General features: G+C 36.2%; 2 protein-coding genes across 2 annotated transcripts; one reads left to right on the forward strand and one right to left on the reverse strand.

Moving 5' to 3' along the window:
- The first annotated feature begins 2976 nt into the window (after positions 1–2976).
- On the forward strand, positions 2977–5374 carry LOC105964872 (uncharacterized). Its single transcript, XM_088827163.1, has 2 exons — positions 2977–3447; positions 4201–5374. The coding sequence occupies exons 1-2, from the start codon at positions 2995–2997 to the stop codon at positions 5236–5238; spliced, it is 1491 nt and encodes a 496-aa protein (XP_088683289.1). The 5' UTR covers positions 2977–2994; the 3' UTR covers positions 5239–5374.
- A 5236-nt stretch (positions 5375–10610) lies between these two features.
- On the reverse strand, positions 10611–11703 carry LOC105953779 (uncharacterized). The gene is made up of 3 exons (XM_088827201.1): positions 11355–11703; positions 11186–11250; positions 10611–11078 (listed from the first exon to the last, which is right to left on the reverse strand). Exons 1-3 carry the CDS (start codon positions 11701–11703, stop codon positions 10611–10613), a joined length of 882 nt encoding a protein of 293 aa, XP_088683327.1.
- Positions 11704–11964: the final 261 nt, after the last annotated feature.

Below are 11964 nucleotides of genomic sequence, written 5' to 3' on the forward strand. Positions count from 1 at the left end.
ATGATTACGTAAGTATGAAGACTGTGCCTATAAATTTGATTGCAAAATAGAAACTCAAAATCAAATAAAAATAAAAATTCGCTAAAAATATAATACAATATAATAAATAATAATGTTTTCTGTGCAAGTTGGCTTCAATCTTTGCATAGGCAATGGCTGGAGTTATGCTCTGAGGAACCACAGAAGAACAGCCACACGCTGTAATTCCCAGGTTTCTGTCCAAAAGACAATATATTATTAAATTATGCGTACATGTATTTTGTGGGGGTATTTGCACTTGGCTCCCCTGTGAAATGTCTAATTGTCAAAAAACCCCCTCGGATAAAAAAATTAGCAAATACCCCCCTATGAAAGGAAGTCAATGACAATAAGGACCCTACGAGTGAATCGTGGGATACACTCGCGGTTCATGCAGCAGGGCGTGCGTTTTAGGACATTTTAGGACAGGAAAATACATAAAAGCCCTTCAAAAAAATCAATCAACAAAAGGACATTTTAGGGCGTGCGTTCTATCGTCTCTCACGAATCGCCCGGAGTCTCCACCGCCGCCGCCGCCACCACTGCCCTTCTCTCTCCACCGCAAACTCCTATTTCGACTCACCCCAACCCTCTAGCAATTATAACTCCCCTCCCACTCGCCGCCGCCTGCACCACCTCTTCGAGCTCTCCGGTAATTTTGGCTCCAAAATTCAATGGCACAATCACAGCAGCTCGATAAGATCAATCGGCGCCTATCACAAACTTATTCAGCACTCCAGCTTTTCCACCACAGCACCCGACGGAAAACGAGAAGAATCGAAAAAGCCGAATATCAACAATGGCGATCGTTCGTGGATTGATGTTTATTTGCCGGAAAATGCGCGGCCGTACGCTCGGCTGGCGCGGCTGGACAAGCCGATCGGCACTTGGCTTCTGGCTTGGCCATGTATGTGGTGAGTGTATTTTGTTTACGCCACATAAAAACCACATCCTTCTTCTCCAAATCGCCACCTATTAATCGGCGGCGGAGAGATCTCCAGTGAGGTAGGCGGCGGAGAGATCTCCAGTGAGTTAGGGTCGCCGATGGAGTCTCCAGTGATGTTGGGTCGCCGCTCGGAGTATCCTGTGATGATTGGCCGGTGATGGAAGGGGGAGTGCGCTGCCATGGAGGTGACATCCATGGCAGACGCAACAAAGTTGAAGGGCTCTGGGGTAAGGTGTCGAGGAGAGGAATTTGAACGAGGGGTGGGCGGCGGTGATTCGAGACAGCGGCAGTGTAGAGGGAGAGAAATTTGAAGGAGTGGGTGGGTGTCGGAGGGCCAGACGGCGGCGGTGCTGAACTTATTATAGGCCGACGGAAATGGGGAAGAAGGAAATGGGGAAGAAGGTGTAAACTTTGGAAATTACAATTTGGTCCTCTAAATTTAGGTTATTTATAATTAAATCAGTTTGATTTTTTTTTCTTTTTTGCTTTATTTTTTATTAAGGGCAATTCTGTCATTTCACGTAAGTCAACGAGTCAGTGCACACAAAGGGGCGGTGGGCTGACTAAAACACAACATAGGGGGTTATATGCTAATTTTTTTTTCCGAGGGGGTTTTTTGCTTCCGAGAAATAACACAGGGGGGTCTATGCAATTAACTCGTATTTTGTGAGATACATATATATAATAGGCTTAATTTCACTTTGCACCCTCAAAATATACCATTTTACCACTTTGCACCCTTGAAACATGTTTAATTGTTCAAATTGCATCCTAGTTTATTTTCCGGCCAGAATTTCCGTCGTTGAACCTAATTTATGATAGTCAACAGAGTCATTTTTGCTCGAAAATCATTACCAATATGGACCTTGAAGAAAAAAATAATTGAATAGACAAAAATGACCATGTTGACGATCAGAAAATTGGTATATTTTGTCAAATTGCTATTAATTAATAATTATGTTGAACTGATAAATGATGATCCCGCAGTGGCATTACATAAAATGTGCATATTTTTACTCAAAATTTTGATTTTTTTTTAAGTGAACTAGTTGGCAGGTATAAACCATCAACCGACCCACAAAGGTTGGGTCAACAACGGTTTTCAAACTTGAGCAAAATTGGTTTATTGGATGAGTTGATTTTTAGGCTGGTAATCTACCCAGTGGCGTATCTAGTGTGGTCCAAGGGTGTGCTACTGCACACCCTTGATTTAAAAAAAAAATATTTCCTATATATTTCGTATTATATAACTGAAAATGTAAAATCTGGTCAATACAATGCTGTACCTGAACTGGTTTAGTACTTTATAGAAACCTGCAGATGTTCAGGGTTCGTGACCTTAACGAGAGTCTGAACCTTCTGTTATATTTTTTTTCTTTTTTATTCCTAATTTTCCATATTTCAATTGTTTGAATATGTGGGTATGTTTTAATATTTAAAAAAAAAATCCTAATATAACATATATTTTGCTATTTGTAACTTTAATTTATTTACCATTTCTTTAATATTAAATTATTCCAAAATTCTAAATATTGTATATATATATATATATATGTATTATTTCAATTTTTTTTCTAAATTTACAACTATGTGGGTTTTTTTTTTCTTTTTTTAAATTCAAAATCTGCTAATGAAATGTACATTTTGTCACTTGCAACTTTAATGTGTTTACCACTCCTTTAATATTTTCACCAATTTTATGTCTAAATATTTCCTAAATTTGCCCAAAAATGTTAAAATAATCCCTTTAAATTTTAAAATTTTAAATTTTTTTTATTATTTAATGTGTACAGTATTCAAAAAAAAAATCGGGGGCGCTGCCCTCGAACCCCCGTAAACTATTAGCCGACCATTATATTTTTAATTTCGAACACCCTTGGCAAAAATCCTGGATTCGCCACTGAATCTACCGACCCAACCCAACCCAGTCTCAGACCTAGTTAAATATTTTTTATGTACGACGTCGTATAATAATCAGAGTGCATTATTTATTACATGCATGCATGCAGGAAAAAACCACTACCACAAAAATGGAACCTAATGAACTTCCTCCGTTGGTTAGAGCACTAAAAGCATCTGCAGATAGAAAGCCAGCAGCTTTTCACTTTCCGGGCCATAAACGAGGCGAAGCCGCCCCGTCAGCACTGAGCGAACTCATCGGCAAAGACCCATATCTCCACGACGTCACCGAGCTTCCGGATCTGGACAGGTTTTTCAACCCGAAGGGTCCGCTTCTCGAGGCCAAGAACCTGGCGGCGGAGCTGTTCGGAGCAAAAGAAACGTGGTTTCTAGTTGGCGGCACTAGCTGCGGTGTTCAGGCGGCCGTCATGGCCACGTGTTCGCCCGGTGACACGATTATCCTCCCCAGAAACGCCCATGTCTCCACCTCTACTGGCGTCATAGTTTCCGGCGCCCTCCCGAAATACATTGTTCCAAAACACAACTCTGACTGGGATGTTGCCGCAGGAATCACGCCTTTGCAGGTATGTACGTACGTGCAAATGGTTGTTAAATCGTAAACCAAATCGCAAATCGATTAATGAAAAACTCAAATAGTAAATCGAAATGAATCGTATATTATATAGTGTAATAACAAAAATCTATATATGGCTTTTAGAATTTATGAAGTGAAACTATAAAAACTTATCTTCATCCTTTATGATCGAAATTCAATAAGTGTTTTAACAAAATTTTCAGCACGATAAAATCAAAAAGTCATAACATCTATATCAATTATCATATTCAACAGTAGATGAGGAGCAGATGGAATGCTTAGAGTATCTCCATTCCCTGAGAAAAGGATCTTGTCAGTATCTATATAAATGATCTTTGAATCAAAATACTATATTGTGATTTTCATTTAATGCTTATTTTAATAGTATTTTAAGGGGAGAAACTTTTGATGACAAGAACGTATTAATCAAATTAACTATTAATTATATTTAAAGTCTAATATTCTTTTCATTGAATTTTATCATACAAAATAGACTAAACTTAAATTTCATTAAATCCTAAGAATCGAATAAAAAATCGTTAGACTTACTAGATTTTTTGACATTTGAGATTCCATCATGGATTTGAATCGAATTAGCAAGTACATTAATCCCTATTATATTTTTGTGTAGAAAGTTATAAAAATCTCATGTATAATTAATAGCATTATGGGCCCTAATAAATATTTTTAATTCATTCAGCCCTCAAATTTAAAATCCTGGCTCCGTGAATGTTTTTTACAGGTGGAATTGGCGATTAAAGAATCGAAAAACGAAGGCCGCAAACTGGCGGCCGTTCTAATAACCTCCCCCACCTACGAAGGCATTTGCAGCAATCTTCGCGAGATATCAGAAATTTGCCATTCTCACGGAATCCCTCTCATAGTCGACGAAGCTCACGGAGCTCACCTAAAATTCCATCCCGACATGCCGGAGACGGCACTCGAACAAGGCGCCGACATCTCGATACAATCCACACACAAAGTCCTCTGCTCCTTGTCACAATCATCCATGATCCACATTTCCGGTTCAGAACTCATCGACAGAGTACGTCTCCACAAATGCCTGCACTTCCTTCAGACAACAAGCCCCAGCTGGCTTCTCTTAGCCTCACTCGACGCCGCGCGGCACCAGATCAGCACCAACAAGGACACCATCTTCAACACAACCGTCGAACTTGCTAACGAAGCCAAATTCAAGATCAATAACATTCCCGGCATTTCGGTTCTCGACGTTTCCGATTTCCCTGATTTTCCAGACAGGGACCCTCTCAGGTTCGCGATCGGCGTGTGGGGCATCGGTCTGTCCGGTTATCGGGCTAGCCAGTTATTGGATGATAAATTCGGAATTGTCTCCGAGCTTTCAAGCACGCAATCTTTCACGGTAGCGTTTAGCCTCGGAACAACCGCAGAACACGCGGAGAGGCTCGTCTCGGGATTGAACTACTTGTCGTCGGCCGGAACCTTAAAGTATGAAAACATCCCACCAGATCAAACAGTGTCGTCTAGAAAAGCGCCGTACGAAAACTCTGTAATGAGTTTGAGCCCGAGAGATGCTTTCTTCGCCGAAAAGACTACAGTGAAGTTCGAGGACTCCGCCGGAGAAGTTTGCGGCGAGTTTATTTGCCCTTATCCGCCTGGAATTCCGGTGCTTCTCCCCGGAGAACTCATCACCGAGAAAGCTGTTAATTATTTGCAGCAAATTAAAAACCTTGGTGGTTTTATCACTGGCCCTGCTGATCCTCTCCTTGAATCCATTGTTGTGTGCGCAAGAGAAAAATGATCAAATTGTGTGTTGAATTTTTTTATAGAATAAAGAGCTAATTGCACATAAGTCCCTGTGTAATTTTGAATGGCCAAAAAAGGTCCCTGTATCAAAAAAATTAGCACATACCCCCTTTATTGTTTAAGACAAAGCACATCGCCCCTTAATATTAAAATGGGCATTTGACTTACATAAAATGACTAAATTAACCCATGAATTTATCTGCCATAAACAAAATTCGAAATAAAAAAGAAAAACAAAAAAAAGAGGAAACAATATGTAATTTTTTTCGCAAAACGCCAACCATCCCAACCCCTGAATCTCCGCAATTTCGTCCTCCGGCCTCATCACCGCCTAGACCATCGGCGAAATATTCGCCTCCCCCATCAGTCGATGACCGCCACCAGCCAAAGACCACCCTCAATCAGCCCGGCCCCCATCCAACCCATGAGTCGGAGGACGAGAGATAAGTGGTTGCCATGGTGAGAAGCTTGCGAATCTAAGAAAAATGGATAAAATTGAAGAGAGGAAACAATTTGGTGAGTGTGTGTGTTTTGTGTTTTTTTTTTTTGACGATTTCTCCATTTCACAAACCAAATCATGGACATCCAAATTATTGTGGGTGGATTGTAGGGATTCTGCTTCTCAATTTTGGAATGGTGAAACTTTTAATATTGTTGGATGGTGAGGAAGAGGGCCTTTCTGAAAATATTAGGGACTGAATTAAAAAATATGAAAACTTCATTTTGGGCTTGTAGTTTTGGGGTGAATTTGTAATTTGCGGAATATATTTATAAAGGGTATTTTTGTCTTTTCAGTTCCAAAAACAGACGCCCAATCGTACATACCACGAGTGTATTTCACGTCGAGCTCATAGGGTCTTTATTGCCTTTGACTAATTTTCACAGGGGGTTTGTGCTAATTTATTTAACATGAGGAGTTTTTCAGCAATTCGAGATTACGCAGGGGTGGTTTTTGCAAAAAACCCTAGAATAAATATATGGTAGGGGTCATTGCAAATAAGCTCATCAATGGGTATTTTTATTCATAAAGAGATCAAGACAAAAAACTTCTTTACCAATAAGTCCACATATGATCCAAATTTTTGTAAAGGAATAAAATAACCCCTCATACTTTAATATGCTCTAATTTCATACTTAACTTAATTTAACCTCAATTTGACCCCAAATTTCACAAATTATTCAATTTTGAACCAAATTTTTCTTTTTTAATATTTTTTTTCAAAAACTTTTTTTGTCCCGCCGGATTTTGGCGCTGACCGGCGGTCAACGCCGGTCTCCGGCGTTGACTTTTTCAATTTTTTTTCCTTCTTTTCTTTCTTTCTGTAATTTTTTTTTCGTTTATACTCAATATTGCTGTGATTGACAGTAATATTAACTATATTACTGTTCAACACAGTAAAATTAACTAAACTACAGTTTAACACAATAATATTGTTATATTAATCTCTAGCACAGTAATATTAACACAACAAAACTCATTATTATTGTGTAATGGAGTAATATTACTATGTTGACCGTTCACCAAATGTAAACATAATAAAAAAACAAAAGAATTAATATTACTGTGAGTGACAATAATATTACTATAACAACAGTAATATTACCGTCAACCACAGTAATATTACAATAATAGACAGTAATATTATTACTTACTCCGTGAATAACTCAAACAAACAAAAAATCCAAACAAAATAATAATATTGATGTGGTTGACAGCAATATTACTATAACAATAGTAATATTACTGTCAACCACATTAATATTATTGTGTTTACAATAATATTACAATAATAGACAATAATATTATTACGTTACTCCGTGAATAACTCAAACAAAACAAAAAACCCAAAAAAATAATAATATTGATGTTGTTGACAGTAATATTATTGTGCTTACAGTTATTTTACTGTCAACGACAGTAATATTATTACGATGACTTGTCAACTAATCAAACAAAATAAAAAAAAAACAACAAAAAATAAAAAATAATAATATTACATTAATTTACTCTCAACGGCAACACAATTACATAAATGTATTGTCAACGGCAGTACAATAACATTAATTAACTGTCATTACAATATAATTACGTTAATTGACTATCAGTGACAACACTATTACGGTCAACGTTTAGCGGCGAACGTAAAAAAAACAAACTTAAAAGAACACTAAAAAAGGTCAACGCCGGAAACCGGCGAAAAAATCCGAAAGAAAGAAAAAAATTAAAAGTCAATGCCGGAATCCGGCGGCAAAATTTTTTTTAATTTGTTTTTTGAAAAAAAAAAGTTTTGGGTCAAAATTGAATAATTTGTTAAATTTGGGGTCAAATTGAGATTAAATTAAGTTAAGGATGAAATTGGAGCATATTAAAGTATGCTCCAAAAAAAAAGTCAAAATTGAATTTTTGTGGTAAAAATTGGATTTTTGTGGACAAAATTGATTAAATTGATGTTATAATTAAGAATTGGGTATAAAGGGTTGAGGGTAATATTGACATATACATGAATGTTTCCTTTATTTATAATAAATATTAGAGGGATGTGCTTATTAGTGAAAGAGATATAACCCCTAAACCTAGAATAATAAAGATGTTTGGTTGGCGACTTATGCACAAAAACCCCTATATGTTATTATGGTGGTTTTATATATCATTAGTAATACACCTGTACAATGCACGGTTATTACATATTGTTAAATATTTTTAAGGGGAAAATACATATTTTTAATAGTTGAATATTGAATAAAAAGTTGAATTTATACAAGTTTATTTTAATTAGTACCATGCTTATTAGTGAGTTTAGAGCACCATCGTTCGAGCACAACATATATTACTTTTTAGCATTATCAATCTTAATATAAATTGAATATGTTAATCTAAAAAGAATAACTTCATGGAGCATAGCATTAACAATGGAATTAGTTTCATTTTAATGTTTATTGTGATTGCAACGATCACAGAGGAAGATGATGCTGCAATCACAAAAGCTATGAGACAACATGAGTATTAAATGCAAAAACCAAAAAATGAATTTTATTCGAACAATATCAAGATGAAAAAACTAAGCTAAATTCAAAAACATCATAAACGTTTTATACAAAATGTGCAACCGTTTATTTAACACCTGAATTCACACGTAAACATCACTATGCAAACGCTGACGCGAAGTAATGGTTTGATAACGTTGTTCTATCCTCAAGCATCGAACACTTGTAGATGGTTAACGTGTAGAAGACAAAATACGATTAATATTATGTTAACTTATTATTGCAAAATAATATTGAAACAAAACAAACATAGAGCATAGTATTTTCGGCAAAGTGACACAAAGATGTAAACACAGGTTAATCTGAAATAACATTCGAAATAAGAATTCCTATAAATACTAAACAGTAAACACTAAAAAAATTCCCTGATTTCTAAAATCTCTAGATTTTGCATGATCTTATAGCAAAAAGGAACAATAAACATCCACACAACAATTGAAATATAGAAACTCAAAGATTAACCAAGAAACTCAGCCAAAGACAGAATTATTGCAAAAGCAAACAACAACTTAAAATTTCTAGTCGAATAACAAAGATTTGAATAAAACCTGCAGTGAAACCAAAAAGGGAGCTTCAGCAAATGTCACTCTTTAGTGGAAGAAGAGCTCTCTCGGTGCACACTAATTTAAGATTAGACAGCGATATTACGCTATAGAAGAAATTATAAGAACATCATAATCTTTGTATACAAATGTGCAACGGTTTATTTAAGACCTTAAGTCACACATAAACATCGTTATTGCTCTATATAAACCGAAAAAAAAGTGTATTCGCATAAACATACAGAAGAAAGTAAACGAATTCCTTATTTTAATCACATTAAAATTGTCCTTTGTCACTAAATTTATGAAATCGCAAAGGGGGTGAGAATATAAAAACAGATACACAAACATAAAACTCACCTAGACAACAACAAAAAGTTCCCGGACTTTGCTCCGCAAGTTCAACAGTTAGCTCACTTTCCGAGCTTGGGATCTTAGTGCTCACAGACAATGGGAGTTGTTTGCGTGTTATCCAAAGACAGAAATACCTATTGAAAAAAATAAATATCTGTAGTTCACATAATACAAAATTAAGGTATACATCGACACTAAAACCCAATTATGCTAATTAAATGTTGCTATTGTTTGAAAAACAAAAAAACCAAAAAAGTAAAATAAATATAAAACTTGCAATTATGTATTTTTTTTATTTGGGCTCTTTTAGAAAACCCTCTCATTACTTCTTTTAATAGAGAGATCCAAAATATTTCTCTCTATTTGAGAAAAAAACTCACATCCATTTCCAGCCATTATTTGTTTCAGTTTTGTCCTCGCCCGCCACATCATCACTGCATCATGTGCTTGTCATCAGCGTGTTTTTTTTTTTTCAGTTTTATTAATCGACTATGAAGCATGGTCGATTAAGGTAAATCGACTATGAAACATAGTCGATTAAGGAGATTCTTTAGTTTTATTACTTTTTTTTTGTTTTTTTATTTTTTTTCTACTAGTATTCACCCGTGCGATGCACGGGGTGGCATATTTTCAACTGAAAATACATGTCTGTAAAACAAATTTACACAGATATCAATTGTTACGCTCATTAAATTTAAGTACAAAACGTTATCGACTAACAATATTAAAAATATGGAATGAGTATCATGTTCTTCATAGTTATATTATAAGAATAATATTAAATATTAGTATATCGACAAACATAAATCTTAAAGATAATAAGATTACAGTGGGCACCCTAGGGACATGAATGAAAACAACATCGCATGTGGGAAAACATATAGGAAAGATAGACCTGCCAAAGAATAAGGTGTTAAAAAAAATAAAAATCAAGACATGTTACATGAAGAACTAATAAATATGAAAATATTTTTCTACCTTCAAATTCGATGAAATACTTCATTGTACACGACATTTCTAGTAACATTGGTGAGTTCACCCGAATCCGACTTGATGTGTATCTTAATGCCACCTCTACTCTTAACTCTGGACACTGCAACATATAGTTGATCATGGCTGAAGACAGGCCTAGGAAGATACAAACCAACATGCGAAAGAGTTTGGTCTTCGCTTTTATTGATCGTCATTGCAAAAGAAACAATCAACGAAAACTGTCTTCTCTTAAATTTAATTGGCAGTTCGGGGTTAGATGGTATTAAAGCCATCCGAGGAATGAATACCATGTCACCGATATTTTTACCGAAAAGAAGTTTGCAATTTTGAACGTGAATGCCGGTTCAAATAATTTGAAGTCTGGTCCCGTTGCACAATCCTCTAGCTTGATCGATGTTCCTTATTAGCATAACTGGTACACCGACCTTGAACTTCAATACATGAGAACGAACTCCCGGGCATCATTTGTGTTGAGAAATTCAGTCGAATAGATTTCTGCATTATCCTCCGTGGTTTGCTCGTCCCTACACATACTATCTGAGCCCAGATACACCTTCTCCTCATCTGGTAGGAGAGACATAAAATAATCGTTCACAGACTCGACGCATTCATTAGTTGGTGCAAGAATTGCCCTCCATTGAAAATAGTCTGGATCATACATGTTACTCAACAAATCGGGATAAACGAAGTTCAGTAGGTCTTTGAATGGATCTTCTGAATCACCAATCAGCATGTCCTCGGGAATCTCTAGCGAAGCTTCTCCATCATTTTGTTCCCTAACATCCCCATTACCAACCTTCAATATCCAGTCACCAAATTTTCTTACCTCATCCACATTAGTTGGAGAAGAACATGACTGCAATCTCATGTTCTTACTCAACATCATGACACGACAGAAATTCTACAACGAAGAGGAGTTTACCGTAGCATATATTATGTCCTACCTTGATGCTTTGAGTACAACTCGTAAAATCTGCCCAAAATCTACTCCAAGAACAACCACCTTACCTCCAAACTGTTTGTCTGCCTGTAATATTGAATTAATTGTCTTGTCAAGCACTTCAAAACAATACCTATGCATCATAGGAGCCTTGTCCCATATAATAAGCTTAGCCCTAATCAGCAACTCCACCTATGGACTTTGTTGCGTTATGCTATAGGTGGAAGTTTCGTGTACATTTATGGGTAGTCCGAGAATGAGCTGTTCTTCCACCGGGGAGCAATAACGATGCTATACCACTGAATGCAACATTAATGACAATCTCTCCCTTGAAACGGACTGCAATCGAAAGAATTTTCCAGAGAAACGTCTTTCCCGTCCCACCATGACCATATAGAAAGAACATTCCACCATGGTCATTAGATATAGCATACATGAATACATCATAAACCTTTCTTTGCTCGTCTGTAATTGAGGCAAGACACCATTGAAGTTCTTTGCCCATTTCAAACCGGTCGTAATCCAGTTCATCAAAGACCAATATGTTTACTGTGTCCTCCACCACAAATTCGATTGGAAATTGCATGGGCGCGTAATTACATAGACTTTTACCATTACATTGAAATATTTTCTCTATTTTAGTGATAGTATAGTTCATCAAGCTTTCATCCGATATAGATAAATCAACACAAAAATTTGATACATTATGTGCATTTAGTTCAAAACTCAAAGAGACAATATTAAAAAATTGAGTAATATTTAAAATCTAATTGATTAATGTGCCATACCTGGATTATTATGAAACCGTTGTTGTTTGTAAACAATACCCTCCAACTTTGTCTAATAT

The sequence above is a fragment of the Erythranthe guttata genome, chromosome 12 (assembly GCF_056151865.1).
Source record: "Erythranthe guttata isolate IM_541 chromosome 12, IM_541, whole genome shotgun sequence".
Taxonomy (NCBI): domain Eukaryota; kingdom Viridiplantae; phylum Streptophyta; class Magnoliopsida; order Lamiales; family Phrymaceae; genus Erythranthe; species Erythranthe guttata.